This window comes from Chinchilla lanigera, unplaced genomic scaffold (genome assembly GCF_000276665.1).
Source record: "Chinchilla lanigera isolate Chin_1 unplaced genomic scaffold, ChiLan1.0 scaffold00012, whole genome shotgun sequence".
Lineage (NCBI taxonomy): Eukaryota > Metazoa > Chordata > Mammalia > Rodentia > Chinchillidae > Chinchilla > Chinchilla lanigera.
Window position 1 is genome coordinate 28,380,050 of NW_004955413.1, and position 17,313 is coordinate 28,397,362.

At 60.4% G+C, this 17,313-nt stretch overlaps 1 protein-coding gene across 1 annotated transcript in view; it reads right to left on the reverse strand.

Moving 5' to 3' along the window:
- The window catches only part of Scube1 (signal peptide, CUB domain, EGF-like 1), a 122,415-nt gene that overhangs the window by 40,838 nt on the left and 64,264 nt on the right, over positions 1–17,313 (reverse strand). The window contains exons 7-8 of the mRNA XM_005379668.1: positions 4,746–4,871; positions 1,272–1,388 (exon numbers count right to left, since the gene is read on the reverse strand). Coding sequence (XP_005379725.1) covers positions 1,272–1,388; positions 4,746–4,871 — 243 coding nt within the window. The remainder of the gene's footprint in view (positions 1–1,271; positions 1,389–4,745; positions 4,872–17,313) is intronic.

Here is a 17,313-nt window from a genome sequence, read left to right on the forward strand (position 1 = left end):
CGGGGCAGACGAGACAGGAGGGAGCCGGGTGGCTGGGAGAGGTGGGCAGGACAGCGGAGGGACAGAGGCCGAGGACAGGGGGTTCTAGATGGGATCAGGCTGCAATAGAGACACTGGTCTGAGACCCCGTTTGGCTTTTAATTTTGATTTTGATTGGTTGGTTGGTTTGGTTTTGGCTTTTGGCTCTGAAAATAATTAACGAGTGTCAGTTATCAGACAAGACAGGCAATCAGGGACCATCACCAGAGAAGCAGGAGGGATGAGAGATAAAACAAAATAAAAAATGGCTGTCTGAGAAAACAGACCACACAGAGGAAGGGACAACCACCGCAGGCAGCAGCACCCTGTGACGACAGCCCTGGGCCACGGGGTGGGGGGCACGGCCCTGGCACCCCACTCCCCGAGCCACGAGGGCGCAGTCCCAGGGGACGGAATGTGACAGCAACTCTGGGCCTCACGTGCCCGTACCTGCTCACCAACCCCTCTCTGTTACAGGAAAGTCCCTCAGGAGATGCCTCCTGGCTGACGAGTAGGAATGGGGCCTTTAAAAAGAAACAGCCGCGGTCCCTGTCACACAGGGGTTCCTAACGTGCCAGCCTTGAGCAGAAAGAAGAGGGCAGGCTGGGCACTAGCTCTGAAATTCCTCTTTTTCTCAGTCAAAAAAATTTGCTGTTAGTTTTGAATGGGAGAGAAAAAAAAAAAAAACTACGAGTGATTGCAGTATGAAATAATCACGCTTCAAGCCTTCCCTCGGAAATATGGTCCACACAGCAGGTGAGGTGATGGGGGGGGTCGCTGAGAAGGGACTTCAGGTGGCCAGGAAGTCCTTCAGCTCCGCACGAAGCAGCCAAAGCACCCACACCGCACCCAGGAAGGGCCACCCGCCGCTCACAGCATGTTCTGAGGAGCCCTGGGCGTGCCAGGCTGCCAGGGCACCCACAGAACTCACAGGTGATGCAGATTACATGAATCTGGCCCAGTGTTTTCCATGTCAGGAAACACTGGCATGAGCTTTAGAGCAGACCATTGCTTCTGAGGTTCACACCTTCCCCCTCCCCCAGCCCACCTACCCGCATGGAGGCTGGGCACGGCAGGATCCCCAGAGGGAACTTGTCCCTGGGACCCAGGAGAAGTCTCCACAGGTGCCGCCCATGGGGACACCTGCTAAGGCAATCTCCACTGTGGGGCCTTCCTAGGTTCCCTGCAGCCCCTTCCGGGAAACCGGGATGGGCAGGGAGCTGCCGACACAGCGCCGCATAGCGCCTACTCACCGATGCACGTCCGGCCGTCCGAGTGGAGGGCGTACTTCTGGTGGCAGCCGCACATGGGGCCCGTGTCTGTGTCCTCGCAGCTGTGCTGGCAGCCTCCGTTTCCATAGTTACAGGTTACTAGTTAGCCCAAAGTGTACATACGTGTGTATAAACAGAATGACAACAAGAGCGGTTAGTGTGCTGGTGGCGGTTGTTTCCTTTGGGGGTGGGTAGGGATAGGAAGGCCCAGTGGCCAGTGATAGGCACGGGAAGCCTGCGGTCACTGGGTCCCTCCCGGCCTCACATGGAGTGCTCTACACTACAGAGGAATGGGTTGCAGCCCGATGGGCTCCGGGCCATCACCCGGACAGCAGTAGGTCAGTTTTACCCTTCCCGGGTCACAAGACACTTTAGCACTGCTGGCTCAATGGGACAAATGTCTGTTAATATGGCTGACAGTCTGGGGAGCTGGGGATGTCCAGCCATCATTTGCACAGTTCTGCCGGAGCCCTGTGTGGAGGGCTGTCCCCACAGACTGCCACCATCCCTGGGTCCCAGCAGCCAGCCACCTCAAGCTCTAGCTCCTTACAGACCACTCTCCCAAAGCCCAGCAGGGTCCACACACAAGAACTTAGGCAAGTTCCTGCTGCTGGAGAGGCAGTGCTGACCGTGACCTGAATAAGCCATGTTACACAGCTGGCGCCCCCTGTGGCCTGGAGGACCTGGTGCCTTTCAGCCCACAACCTCAAGATGGTCCCCAACGTCAGTAACCCTGGGGTGGCTCCACAAAAAGAAGCCAGCTGTAAGTGGGAAAACTGTAAATTCAAGTTTATTAGAAAGAAATCCTGCTATCACTTGCGAGGCGGAGAGAGACAGCTAGAGGAGAACAAAGGTCTTTGTGGGACGGTCCCAGCTGCAGGGAGCCGTTGTCGTCTGTGTCACCCACACACCAGGGCTTCGAGGACGGCATGTCTTCTTGGAGGCCTTGCCTGTTGTCTATCATTGTGTCAACCCTCTTACTTTACTTGTTGAGTCTCAGTGATGGTTAAATACGCAAAACTTGATTTCAGGCCAACTGGGGTCAGGGGGGCCCCAAATTCCAAACCTGAGAGCTTGAAATAATCCCGATCTATTAAGGGATGGCCAACGGGCTAGCAGCAGAGGGAGGTCACTGGTGGCAGCTCCCAGGGGACACCCACATGTTACAGAACTGATGTCTCCAGCTGTCCTGGCCAGGCTCCCCTTCATGATGAAAGTGACACAGCAGCTCCTCCTGGCCACCTTCCTGTGTGTCAGTGGCCCCTTGGCCTTGGGTACTCCAGTCTCCACAGCAGGTAAGAATGGCTTGACAGGTCCAGACATCTACCCAGGGTCCCAGAGGCTCTAACATGGTCCACTTAATGTGACTTTTGATGCATCTGCGAAGATGACATCTCAAGGACCTGCACAATCTTCAGGAAACTGACTGGGCCCTCCTCTGCAGAAGTGTCTCTCTGCCTCGGCATGGTGGAGCCTGGTCTCCTCTCTGAAACAGCTCATTTCTGAGCATCAGGAGCCACAAGGAAGCTGAGGATCAGGAGCCGCAGATCCCAGGTGGGGCCCAGCCCAGGCTTACTGGGCAGCACAGGCCCCAGCGGAGTCCCCGTTTCAGAGTGGGCACGGGCGAGCTAAGGAGAAGGCAGCAGGAACGCCTCTGACTGTTCTTCCAAACTCTGTGCCGAGGGCTGGTTGTGCCTGAGAGTGACGCAGTCAGGCCCCCAGATCTCTCATGTGCTGTCTCCGCATGCAGAAGTGCCTGCCCCTGACTTGGGAAGCCAGAGGAAGGAGTAGAGGCCTCTATCTCGGAAGTGGGGCCGGCTCTGGAGGGCTCTGGGGGTTGGGCGTAGAACCCTACAGTCCCTCTGGCCCAGAAAGGCTAGCTAAGCCTCAGTCCCAGCCCAACCTGCAGTACTGTGACCTGAAGAGCTAGAGCAAAGGCCCCAATGCCAACTTTAGCCCTGCCTCACGAACTCCACAGAGGACTCCACACCAGACTAGCCGGGCAGTCCGTTCTGGTGAGGCCTCAGTGCGTAATCCTATTGGGCAGTCTACACCTTGGCAACACCCAGCACCCTCCAGCAGGGGGCGTACTGCTGGTCCTTAAACCGGCAAGCATCTCAGGCCAGAGATTAGCCCTTCTCTGACCAGGTGGTGGCTGGGCTGGGGTGAGGGCCTTAGCTGCTCTGACCAAGCTGTCCCCTCCTGAGATGCTCTCTGAGCAAGCTGTTTCCACACAGCATTTGTCCCCAGTGGATTTCAGAATCAGGTACACGCTGGTGCCCCTCAGGTCAGCTGGCAACCCTCTCTTCAATACCCACTCAGGCCCTGGCCCGGAGCAAGGCTCAGCGTGACTCGTGCTGGAGGAGCGAACGCACAAGCGCTCTCTTGTCTTGGGCCTTTCTCCTGTGGCCACCTAACAAGGAGGGCTGGGACACTGGCACTGGTGTTTTCTGTCCTGAAGGTGGCCACAGCAGGCAGTGTCTCGGCAGTTACAGAAATCCATCTGGGCTGGAGGTGAGGAGTCCCAGGGCCGCCTGTCTGTCCTGCCTTTCCACACCTGTATTTGCTGTCCCATGGGAAAGAGCCGGCAGCACAGAGCAAGGCTGTGCCCTCTGGGGCCAGAGCCGGGCACAGGGAGGCACTGAGGTACAGACGGGAGCTGGAGGGCCGCTTCCCAGAGGTGGGCTGTGTCTGGCGCTCGCGGGTCCCAGGGGCTTGGGGACTGCCGGAGGCTGGCCCGAGTGGGGAGATGTGTGGTGAACTGCCCCCGCCAGGGAGGGCTGGTGACAACACAGAGAGTCACCCTCACTAAGGCTGGTGAACAACACGGGCCCGCTGTCTTCGGCACAGAACGATGGAAGGAAAAACGACCACTTCTCTCGCGCCTGTTCTCATCGCCACCTCGGCAGTGCGGGCGAGGACCACGCTCTCCAGGGAGGACCCCAGCCAGATTCCTCCCGGACACTGCGGCACATCCGAGTGAGCTTGAGGAAGCCCTCGTCCCTGGCAGAGGCGGGACACGCTTCCTGCAGCCTGCTTCAGGTCTTAAACACCCAGGGCAGACGTGTGGCGGTGGGTGCCCTGCTCCCGACCAGCCAAGGCCGCAGCCCCTCCTCCCTCCTCGGGGATCACTGAGGTCAGTGTGGGCTGAGCAGGACCCTAGAGCCACCCTCCTGTGCCTCTTCATACTCTCCCGTCACCGAGGGCTTCACAGGCCTCCGAGGCACCTGGGCTTGCAGGTCTGTGCGCCCCAGCCCCCTACTTCCCCCGCGGACTGGGGCTCAGGGCCCACCCAGCCGTCATTCAGGAGAGCAGGACCCAGGCCCAGGTTCACACCGTCCCCAGCCCCCTCTCCGCCCCGCTCCCCACCCGACCCCCAGTACCCCGGTGGGACCCTCGACAAAGCAATGGCAGGAGACGCGTGGGGGTGCGACCCATTTGCCTCCATCTACCTACGTGTGCAGTCCTTCTGGTTTTGGGCAAGGTCAAAGCCGGGCCTGCAGTCGCAGGCCACCCCACCTTTGGGTGTCTCCCGGCAGATGTGGGCACAGCCGTGGTCTTTGTTCATGCAGTTCATACCCTCTGGGAAGAAAGACAAGAGAGGGGTTGGGGGCCAGGGAGAGAGGGGGAGAGGTAATTTCAGGCTGAAAAGAGATGGCCAACGAAGTGTCACAATCAAATGGACTCCGCTGCACACACCACAGGCACACAAACACCCACACCCCACATGCAGGCGTGCGCTGGCCGTCCACCTGGAGATCCCTCGGGGAGGTGGGCAGATCTAGCGCTCTGTGCGCTGTGCTGTAATGACACCCAGAGACCCAGAGGATAAAGCACCAGGCCCAGGTCAGGTGTCAGGGTGAGGGCTGTGGAAAAGCCCCTCCCCTACACAGCAGACTCGGTCTCCCCTGCCTGTCTGCCAAGTGGCTTAGACTGCTTTCCATTGACCCCGACTGATGTTTATCTTCCTGGTGATTTGTGAGGAGTTTCCAGAAGTTATGAGGTCAGGGGTCAAGTGAGAGGTTTCGGGTCACAAGTCCATCAAGAGGCCACAGGCAGATGAAAGGGATGGGCCGAGGTCTGGCAGCTCACCGGCTCTGTGACCTATCTTCCATCTCTGCCCTCCAGGATGGTACAGAGGGGAGAGGACCTTGTAGGTGGGTGAGCCCACAGAGAGACCTTTGTCCCAAGGAACACACTGGCCTCTTGCCCCAGGGGACAACTAGCTGAATCTTGGCCCTGGGCGTTGTAAACTCAGCCACATGGCAATGCAGTGTGGTGGTGCACGCCTGTAATCCCAGCACCGGGGAGGCTGAGGCAGGAGGGTCACCACAAGTTTGAGGCCAGCCTACAACACATAGGGAGGCCACCCCTAAAAAACAACAACAACAAAACAACAAAAAGAACCCAAGGTCCCTGGCAGCTCTGACACAGATGAAAGTCTAGGGATGGAGGTGTAGCTGGTAGCACGCAAGAGGCTGCAGGTTCCATCCCTACCTCTCCCTAAATCTGAAGTTGAAATAAACTCCCTGCAGTGGAAACGAATGGTGCATGAGCCTGCATTTTGCTTGGCACCGTAGCTCCTGGCTTTGCCAAATTTTACCACTCATATTATTTCTCCACCTTGGATCTTCTCATGTAGTTAAATCAAACTGCCGCACAGTGCAAGGTATAACCGATGCATAACCAATCAGCTCATGGCTAAACAAGCGAACTTTAATGCTGCCGCTCCTCACGGGAAGCTCCGAATCCACAGAGACCAAGCCTCTCCTCTCAGTTCTGCAAAGACTCAGTTCTGCACAGACAGGCGGGTGCTGACCCAGGTCTAACACTCGCAGGTGGGTGGAAGGCTCGTTTGCAGCACCCTCCAATTCCATGGTGCAAAGCCTCCCTCCCGCCCCAGCTGCTTCAAGCTACCACGGAGCCCTGAACCCACAGGACCCAGTGCTAGCGCCTGACAACTCAGACCTCCCTGAAGCTGTGTGGCTGGGACAACTGCAGCCTCCTGGAGCAGGTGTGCAACCCCAATCAGGACACCGAGGCAGAAGGGCAGGTATTTGATGACAGACAAGATGGCTTCTGATGCTTGGTGATGCCCCCTGCAGACCTGGGAAAGGGTCTTCCGCGCTAGGGCCCTGGCTGGGCCGAGCAGCCCGTCTTCCGAGGTAGCTTTCAGGAGAGGGACTTTCTTGGGCCACTGAGACACATTCAGCCTCTCCTTGGGTCTTCAGGGAAACTCTTGCCCTGGCCAGGACCTGGCCGGCAGGTGCCAACCACTCAGTGGCAGACTCAGCTCAGGGTGGCACTTTCTTCCCTGCTCAGGTGGCTTCTGCAGCTCCCTAGTGCTCTGGCTTCTTAGGGTGGTCCCACCCGCTCTGCCCCTCACCTGGTGCTCGTACTCCCTAGCCTGCAAGGCTGCACTGCCCGTGAACCCCACCCCTACCTACCCCTCCCCCTGGCATCTTCTCCGATCTTCCATAAACACATCCTAGGCCTGTCTAAACGCTACCAACTCTGCAAAGCATCCTGACTCCCGGATTATCCTTGCCATTTCCCCACGCCTCTGCCCCCCACCTCCCCGCCCCCGCCGTTCATTTCCCAGACCAGTCCTACAGCGGCCTGAGGGATCGGTGCTGTAAGCAGATCCGAGCTTCTTCCTAAGCAGGGAGGAGCCCAAGGCCCCACTTAGCTCAGGCTTGCACGTGATGAAGAAAGGGAGATTGCATTTCCATTTCCAGCCGAACAGTCACAATTTACGAGAAGCCCTGCTCATCATCACTGGCCATAAATTTGTCCCCCGGGAGCCGATGTGACCCTGAGCCTCAGACTACGGAGCATTAGGCGTTAGAAATCACGCCCCTTCCTCCCTCCGGGAGGACGCGCCATCTAACCATCTTGTTCTAGAGCATTTAGACTTTCAGAATACCCAAGATGCCGAGTTGCTGTTTGCTGGCAAAGGTGGATCTGGGAGAGGAAGCTAGCATTACTGTAGAATGCAGGGTCGACGGGGCACAAAGAGATGGAGCCCTGGGCCACAGCCGAAGGCCTCACCTGACTTCTCAGACAGCTGCCAGGGGGCCTCAAGCCCCTCAGTCTCTGTTCTTCTCTGCCCAGGGACAGCAGCCCCTCTCTGTCCGAATGAGGGCCAAGGACCATCAGTGCTGGTGGCTTTACACTCTTTCCATCCCTAACAGAGGGGAGCCCACAGAGCTCGGGGTCTGTGTTTGTGTGTTACACCTACCGATATCCGCCATACTGGAAAGCAATCCAAAGAAAACAACTAGACACTTATCACAGGTAAACAAAAAGAATATATTTTTACGCAAAATGATCTTTATGGAACCTTTGGCGTTTGGGTCCGAGAGGAGTATCCTTGCAGCTTTGCCAAGAGGCAGGGCGCAGGGCTGGCCTGAGTGATTCTGGGGCCTCCTGGAGGTAAAGGGCATCGAATGCCAGCACCTCTAGGGATCACTCCAAAGATGTTACAGCTGCCTGGCCTGGGGGTGGCCGGGGTCTCCTTTTCTGATCACAGGTCCTGGTCAGCCGCACTACTTCTGTGGCCACCGCCCTTGGGGACAGTACTGCTTCTGCCAGCCGGGGGCAGACTGGCAGCACCCCGGGAGGTCAGGGCCAGACAGTCCCCACTGCCCATGCCATCTGCCCATCTATATGAGAAAGCAAATGAGTCCCTGAGGTGCGGAGGGACTGTCCTGGACTCTGCACAGGACTGGGACCCAGGCTGTGGTGTCCCCCTCCCCGCTGCCCAGGGTCACTGTGGGGCGAAGATCCTGATTGGCAGCCAACAATTTCTGGGGTAAACAGAATTAGAGACCCAGCACAGAGCTGGCCAAGGCCACAGTGCCTGTTACTGCCAGTCCTCTAGGGACCAGAAAGCCTCTGCCCCTCACCTGCTCACCGAGCAGTGCACGGAAAGCCACACAGAGCGGCCAGTGCCAAGGCCTCGGACGCCCGGCCACGCCCACCACATAAGTGCAGCTCATAACGGGCTGGAGCCTCCGACCAGCCTGCTGCCTTCCCTGGGCCTCTGTCTTCCCGGCTATGGAATGGGGCAGTAGGAATTTACCTCCCAGGGCTGCTGGGAGGCTCACAGGAAGCAACTATATAACATGTAGCCCAGAGCTCTGTACAGAGTGGTTGTCACTGCAGCTCTAATGGGAACAGCCGCTCACATCACCGTCCTGGCAGGGGTGGGGACCCCGCAGGGGTCTGCTCTGCCTCCCAGGTTCCTGGAACCCGTCTGGCAATGGGTGAGGGCTCAGCGAAAGGTGGGTGAAAGAAAGAAGAACAGGGGAGAGAGTGAGGGAAAAGTGGGAGAGAAAGGAAAGAAGAGATGAATAGAGCCATCCCGTCTAAGAGCAGGTCGATCCCACTGGTACCTTAGACGGCCAGGTGGGTTTTGGAAATACTATTACGGGGTCCCTAACTCTGTGTTCTGTGAATGCAGCACTTCAGAAGCCGGATGCAGGGAATTCACAATATACCCTGAAGGCTCTGAGAAGTCGTGCAGTCCCCGCGGAACAGTCTCCTTCCCTGTCACTTCACACAGAGGCTTCCTCTGAGGCACAGTCCAGTGATGGACCCCTGTCCCCGACCTCTCCTCTGCATCTGCCCAGGGCAGGGAGCTAGGAGCAGGGAGGCAGCTCTGGGCTCAGCGCATCCGACCCCCTGGGCAGTTGGGGCCCGGCCCACCTGGCGCACCCAGAGCAACCCTCTGCGAGTTCAGGACTGACGCATCCTGCTCTACTACTTGCTCTCGGGGCCAACTACAAGAGCCACACCATACCCGGGCCCAGATACCAGGACAGGGTGCCGTCTGCCTGGAACTGCAAAGCCCTTCCCAGCAGCCTCGGTCCGCAGAGCGGGTGCTGGTCAGGTCGACGCTAATCGGATCCAACCCGAGTAAATCCAATTACGCTCTGTAAACCCCAACCGAGTGTCTCCTTGGTGCCCAGGGCGGGCGGAGGTGCAAGGAAGACAGAGGCTTTGCTGCGCCAGGGCCAGGTCCACACTCAGCCCTCTTGCTTCATTCTGTGTAAATCAGGGGTTCCAGGCCCCCCGGGGGAGGGAGCTGGGGTCTGAGGGGCGGACACTGCGGCTGAGGGACTGTACTCCAGCCGGCGGGAGCCCTGGAAGGCTGGCAGTAGGCAGAGACGTGAACAAGGCGGGAGGGTCTCCGGGTGTAGGGTGGAAGGGCCCAGAGGGACAGGGCTGCAGGCCAGGCCCAGGGAGGCTGTTGTACCACCCCCTGCGGGGACCAAGCAGCAGGTGGCAGGGCTGCGGCGGGGGCAGGGAGGGAGGTTGACGGGACGCAGGTCAGAACCTCTCCCCTGAGGTTTCTGGAAAGCACAATGCAGAGACTGGGTCCCGATGACACTCTTCACTCAGCGCTCACAAGCCTGACAAGCAGGTGCGGCCTTCAAAGGTGACCATGCAGGGCGGGTTAGCGTGGGGGAGGGCAGTGGTTGGCTACACAGAGGCCGGCCAGCTGGGAGCCCCTTCCTGTCCCCGTGGCCTTCCCTCATCCCACCTTCCGGACACTCTGACAGCCCTACAGCTCTTCCCCACCAGGGCCTGATTTCTGAAGGCCTGTCCTGCTGGCCACTGTCCCCAGGGGTACACAGAGAGGACTGAGCAGAGGGCAGACCGCCCGCTGTCCTCTGCACCTTGCCACGGCCTTGAAGGCCAGTGCATCCGCAGCAGGCCGGCGTGGGCCGGCTGGGATAATAAAGCCAGGATGTGTGCCTCCTGAGGGTCGTTGCCATGGTGACTTCATCAATAACATCACTTTCTGCATCCCGGTCCCGCAGGCAGAGCGGGAAGAAAGAACAATCGCCTCGCCTTGACTTGGGTGGAGGGGATTTTCCTCCCCTTCACCTCATCAATAGAAATTCACAGGGCCAAGGATGTGGCTGGAGCTTTAGGGGGCAGGAGGAGGCCGCTGCCTCCCCAGCCCAGCCCAGCAGGCGGGAAAAGCAAACAGCAGTTCCCACGAGCTTCCAAGGGGGCGGGAGAAAATGTCCGGAAGGGCCTCAGAGTGAAGGATGGTGCAGACGCAGGGATGATGGGGGGTAGGGACCACCATCGGCAGTGGCTCGGGCACCACATCACCCAGCCCTGCAGGACCCCGAGGTCATAAACACGAACGCCGGGACACACGCAGGCTGCTCCTGGGGGCCTGACGCTCGGCAGATGAGGCAGGCCCGCCGGTGACCGGTGCAGGCTGGCCACAAGCAGAGCTGCCACCCATCGGGCTCCCACCGTCCACTGAGTGGTCAGTGAATAACCCGGAGGCCTCAGGATGCTTCCCCAAGTGAGCCGAGTGGGCCAAGAGCGGCTCTCTCCCTCACTGCACTCCTTCCTGAGCACCCACCGCACGTCTCCTTTCCAGGGCCGCTGGGTCCCTGCTGGACAGGCACTTTGCGCACACATGCACGTGTGACAGAGAGCCAGACTGTGGGGGCCCCTGGCGGGCCGGGTGGCAGTGGAGAGATGGACCCCTGCCTCGGTCCTCTCCGACTCGCCTGCGGCCTGGGAGGGAGGGGTGGGCTGTACACCATGCCTGACCCGGGACCTGCCCTTGCAGTGGTTTTCAGGAGGCCACAGAGCGTCCTTGAACAAACAGGGCAGCCAAGTCCTGGACTCTCCTCTGCTATCCCTTCACTTCCCTCTTCCTTCTGGAGGACTGCAGGGGCCCAGCTGCCTGTTACCCAGGGCCATGGCCACATTTCCCAGCTGTCTCTCCAAGGCCATCTCCAAGGCAGCTTCTCCAGGGTGCCCCAGTTCTGACCCTGCCTCCTCCCCATCGAAAGCCAGGTCTCCAGGCTCCTCAGAACCCCTGAGAGCCTCAGGAGGGCCGGAGCCTGCCCTATCACCTCACACCCCAGGACCCTGCTCCTGCAGCTGCAGAGGAAACTTTCCAGAGCGTGAAGCTGATGGTGTCTCCACACCACACAGGACTCAGTGCCTGCTGCCAGAGACCAGTAGGGCACTCGAGGTTGCCCCCACCCGCTGCCTCTCCCGCTTGTCTCCCTCTGCCACCCAAGTCCTAGGGCTGCTGGGTGCAGGGAGCCCCCACCCACCTGCTGGCCGGGCTGGCTTGGCCTCACTGGCTTGGCCTCACCCCCTGCCAGTGTGTTAATAGCACTGGCACCACAGGGCGCGTCCAGAGCCTCGTGTTGTGCGGCCTGGGCTTTGGCAGACTTGCAGGGCTCTGCCTGCCAGCCTGGGCCCCGGGCAAGTCCAGGTCCGGATGGCACCAGCAGCAAGCTGTCCTGCACTGAACCCCTCAGCGGACCAAGAGCCAAGGCAGGCCCAGCCAGGATGGGAGGGACTGCAGGCTGTGGGTGTCACCTGCTCAGAGCTCCTTCTGGGGCTGGGCTCCATGGCCAAGGACCAGGGACTGGTCTCACAGTGAGGACACGGCTGCTCAGAGAAACAGGTGTTTGCCCTGGGTCTCCCACCTCACGGAGGCCTGGTGGGGTCAGCCCTGGTGACGGCTCCTCCTCTCCCTCCCGCTTCCACTACCCGCTTTACTCTGCTGATACATAATGCTGGCTGCAGGGGGAACCCTCCCTTGGGGGCTCTAGGAGCCCTGGGCCCCTGCCTGCCCTGCACACTCTGCAGAGGGTGCCCTGATGGAGCTGCTCGTCTTCCACAGAGCTGTGAGGTGGCGGCTGTCCTGGGTCCCGTAGCAGTCATCCCTGAGCCCACGCTCCTACGCTCAGCGTGCTTTCTGTCACCCCAGGAGGAGGTGATTCATCAGGTATCACGGTTTGGACCGAGAATGTCCCCCAAAACCTCATGTGCACGTACGCAGGGCTCTTGGATGTGGACTGGACCTTGCGACACTATACCTGACTCACTGTTGGGAGGTGGGTAACCGGGTGTGGCCACAAGGATGTCTCCCTCCCCGGGTTCGGCCCTTTTCTCTGCTTCCGGCCCGCCATGACACGAGCAGCTTTTCCTCCGCCAGGCCCTTCTGCCACCCTGTGTCTGTCTGGGAGCCAGCCGACCATGCACTGAGAACATGAGCTGAAGTGCGCCTCTCCTCCAGCTGTGGGGGTCGGGTAGAGGGTACCAGCACCGAGAAAAGTGACTAAGACACCAGGCACTGTGGCTCTCACAGGGGGACTGCCCATGGGCCTTGAGGCTCACATAGGAGTTCTCTCACTTGCCACATGCCTTGCTGAGTGCCCACTGCCTGTCTCCTTTCCAGGGCCACCGGGTCCCGGGTGGACAGGCACTTTGTGCACACATGGACGTGTGACAGAGAGCGAGACCGTGGGGGCTCCTGGTGGGCCAGGTGACAGTGGAGGACAGGACTGCTTTCTGGGAAGCAGGGATGGACACCCCACCTTGGACCTTCAGCACTGCCTCCCACCTGGTGTCCTGACCAGCCCTGGTATGGGGACGCCCTGGAGTGGCCTCCATGCCATGGGCAGTCCTGTTTCATGGGGACGGGAGGCAGTCCGTGTGCCTCCCGTGGACAGAGGTCTGCAGGTTCCTGGGTCCATGCGGCCAGTGGTGGCACTGAAGTGGGCAGCATGATTTCTGTGCTCTGGCCCACACCCCCACCCTGGCCTCAGTGAGGTTCCAGGTCTTAGGCTTCCTGTCCCTCGTGTGCACGTATGCAGAGGCAGATCTTTGCCGTAAGGGTGTGAAAGGATGGGAAAGGGGCGCAGGCTCGGCTCACACCCCACAGCTTAACCCAAACTGGCCTGCTCCTCCAGCCTCGACCCTCCAGGGCCAGCACCCCCCTCGTCCTCCTTGGCTCCTGAAGTTTCTCAAGCCGGTCACTAGGTGTCACCACAGCCAAGTCAAAGCCTCTGGGACCAGGCTGAGAACTTTCCTCGTGGGGTGGGGACATCACTCTGAGAAATGGTGCCACACTCGGTTCAGACATTATCTCCCTCACGAGACGGACTGCGTTCTCTTCCCTCTTCTGCGTGGCACGTGTGCTCGGTGCCCAGCCCTGTGTTAGGTGCAGGAAACACAAATCCCCTCAGACAGGGCCCCGCCCGCTCAGGAGCCTATAGCCTGTCCTTCCCCAGAGGGCGGACCGGCTCTGCGTCACTAGGGCTGGTGGGGAGTCCAAGCCAGGTGCACAGAGGAGAGGAGAGAGGGCTGGGTTTTGACGGGTGATGAGGAGCTTTTAGAGAGGGAGGTGGGACAACAGCCCAGGCGCAGGTGACAGCACGCACAGCTCACTCCGAGTGACAGCACTGGGGCTGAGGTGTGCAGGAGGGAGGGGACAGGCAGAGGGCAGGACACCGTTATGTAACCATGGGGTCTGAAGAAAGGCCTAGCGGGGTGAGCTCTGCTCAAGATGGGTGCAGGGCCCCAGTGGGGACCACGGTGGACTCCACGCTGCCCAGCAGGCAGCTGCCCTGGGATCTCTGCACCAACACCCACGGTGTGTGCGGCTTCTTGCCAGCGGCCTTTGCTCTCAAACCCCAGGCTGAAGCTAGGTGTGGCCTGCAGTACGCAGTGGGCTCCAGCCTGGGGCCTGGAGGCCTGGGGTGAGCCCCTGCCACCATCTCCGAGAAGAGGCCAGCTTGAGACCGGGCGGTGAGGGGCCCTTGAGATTTGAGGTGCCTTGGCGCTGGGGTACCTCCTCAGCATCTCCTGACCTAGGCCCTGCGTGGGGCCCCAAGAGGCAGAGGCCAGTGTCCCGGAGCAGATCCGCTGGGAGCAGAGACCCCAGGGATGCTCAGGGAGCTGAGGCGAGGCGTGACTGAGACAGAACGCGCCAACGAGGTGGGACCATGGGCTCTGCCGGGAACAAGGAGGTCTGCATGGGGAAGGGCAGGTTGAACCAAAGGGTCCTGGGCAAGCCAGGTCCAGGGTGGACAGGGCCTCCCGACAAAGGGGACAGCATGGGTGGAGGCAGGGGTGCCCAGTGACAAGGGGCTGGTTCGTGAGGAGCAGGGTGAGGAGAGGCTGCAGGTCTGACCAGAGCCCTGCAGGGAGGGCCGATCAATGGGCAGTGACACGGCCAGAGGGCTGGGCGAGGGCGGGGCCTGCAGGGGCGCCCTTCATCCCAGGTCTGCAAGACCCAGTACCCGCCCCTGCCCTTCACCCGGTCCCTCAGGGTTTCTGATCTTAGGAGGAGTCAGCCCTGGGTTCAAAGCTGTTCTCTCCTCCTTGCTCTCCAAGGACAAATCTGCATCTCCGCCTCCACTTTCTCCCCCACAGAATGCGGTTATAGTAGCCCCCCCGCATTAGGTCAGCCCCCAGTGGCTCTCGGCTGAGTCCAGGCGCGGGGACTGCAGTCACACTCAGCCGTGTGGCCTATGGCGCCGCGACACAGCGACGGCCAAGCACAGCTCTGCGCACCCCGGGGTGGGCGCTGCTCTGGGGACACAGCACGCGTCTGCGCCTCGTGTGACGAGAGACGCTGGGGCCCGCCACATCTTACAGAGAAGAAACCCGGGCTGCAGGCCTGGCCAGGTGCCTCGGTCCCGGCGTCCCCTGAGCTGCAGCTCATCTTCTACCCCGCGCTGTCCTCTCTGGTGCTCAAAGGTCCTGCAGCACCGGGGAAGCTGCCACTGCTAATGGGGGACCTCAGCCCCAGGGTGCCCTGGCGCCGGCTCGAGGCCAGGCCAGGCGAAGTGTGTGGAGCTGGCTCACCAGGCAAAGGAGTTGTTTATGGGGTGGGAGGCTCGTAAAAAATAATGGGCTGGATTTATTGTCTCCGCCTTGAGGGCCATTCCGGACCGCACAGGGCCGGGACAGGCCCCTTCCAGTAGCACCATAAATCTCCCTGCTGAGCGCGGGGCCGTTTGTTCTCCCGCCCACCTGGTCTGCAGCAGGCAGGGGTCGAGGGGAGCCTGCAGCCCCACGTGGCCAGCCTCGGCCCCCGCAGCTGATGACAGAGGGCCTGGGCCTGCAGGAGCCATGCCGGGACCCTGAGCACAGGCCTGGCCTAACTCCTGTGACCGACAGGATGCTACGCCGTTCTGCGGCTGAGGCGGCCCTGAGGGACTGAGGAGCTCTGTCTGCTGCTTGTTCCCTGGAATCTGGACATGGGGAACAGGAGAGAGAGCTGGCGGTGGCGACAGAACGCAGCCCCAGTTCCCAAGTGCTCCCTCAGCGGGCAGCACGGGCAGCCGTGAGGGCTCCTGGAAGGGGGCTGTCAGGCTCTCGAGGACGTCTCAGGGTGGCTGAGAGTTTCAGGGATCCTGAGTGGAAAGCGCAGGGAGGCTGCAGGGACAGGGAAGTGGGCCTGATCGGGGGGCTCACGGCTGAGCGAAGGCTGGCGAGTTGGCCTGCAGGCCCAGGCCGAGGGAAGCAGGAGAGGCCGAGGGCGACGCATCCAGAGGAGCTCAAGGACCAGCCCGCAGGAGGTGGGCAGAGGCCCAGGACACTGTTTTAGACAAGATCTGGCCCCCAAGGCTGTTCCTCTGCCTTGACCCGAGCCCAAGGAACGGGCTCCTGAGAACTCCCACGTGACCTTGGCCGAGGAGCCACAGGACGCTGCTGCAGGCGTGGGGCAGTGGCTGGGTCCTAGAGGCAGCCTGTGCTGGGCTTGCTGTGCAGCCCTGAGCCGGGCCGACCCTAGCCGATCCCTGAGCAGGGCGTCACCTCCATGCCCTCAGCAGCCTGAGCTGGCCGGAAGCAAACACGAGCTCTGGCTTGGATGTCGATGTCCCCAGGGTGGCAGTGCTGGAGGGGAGATATTCGGGGTGATTGGCCGGTGAGGCCCTGCCTTCCTGGGTGAGACTGGTGTCCTTGTAATGGGCTGGAGGGGCCTAGCAAGGCCCTTTTGCCCTTGTGCCTTCCTGCCTGTGGGGACACAGCAAGGGGCACCGCCGATGAAGCAGAGTGGTCCTCCTCACACGCCCACCTGCTGGCACCAAGATTTTTGGGCCTCTCAGGCTCCAGAACCATAGAAAGCAGATTCCTTTGCCCAGTCTCAGACACTGTTATAGCAGCGGGAAGAATGGGAAGGTGCGATCTTCTCCGTCAAATGAGGAGCAAGGTAGCTCGCGCTCACTGGGCTCCTGTGCTCCTCGTGGGGCACCTGCCAGAACCCTCCGCGTGTGTCGATGGGACCCGCTTCTGGGCTGCCTCCTCTGCAGGCCGGGCCCCTGGACGATGAACCCTGGCAGGAAGGCGCAGCCTCCAGCGCTGTGTGAGGAGGTGGCACCGAGGACCCTGGGCACAGGGTCACTGAAGCACCTACCAGGTGGCAGGCAGGGTCCTACCGCCCCCAAGCCTCAAGAACACATGCAAGGCTTCAAAATGCCACGGGTGCCCCAGGCTCCTGAGCCCCAGTTCTGAGCTGTGCTTCACTTATATCAGTCAAGGCCGGCGATCGGTTTCGGCTCATTTTTAGCTTCTTAAAAAGTAGAGACTTCTCTGGCATGGGGGAGTCCCCAGCGCCATGAGAGAAAAGGCAGAGACTGGCTGGCTGCTCGGGTCCACCTGGCCCCGGGTCCCTTGCTATAATGAGAACAAGGCTCTGCTTGTCCAGAGACGCCGCGTAGAAATATTCCGCACCCAGGTGACGCAGGTAGCAGGGCGGTCTGAAGTGCAAACTTGGGGAGAGGGTTCTGCCAGGGGCTGCCCCCCCGTCACTTCCTCTAAGCTGTCCTCTATCACCACCTCCTCAGACACCCTCCTGTCACCACTACTTCAGCCGCGCTGTCACCTTCCTTTCAGCCATCTCTTTGTTAGCACTTCCTCAGCCATCCTGTCACCTTCCTTCAGACATTCTCTCACCTTCCCCTCAGACATCTTCCTGTCACCTCCACTAAGACATTCTCCTGTCTCCTTCCCCTAAGACATCCTCCGTCACTTTTCCCTCAGACATCTTCCTGTCACCTTTCCTTCAGCTGCTGTTACCTCCCCCTCAGACACCCTGTCATCTTCCTTCAGCCATCCCCTTGTCACCACTACTTCCTCAGCCATCCTCTCAGACATCCTCCTGCCACTTTCTCCTCAGACATTTTTGTCACCTCCCCCTCAGACAGCCTCCTGTCACCACTCCTTCAGACACCCT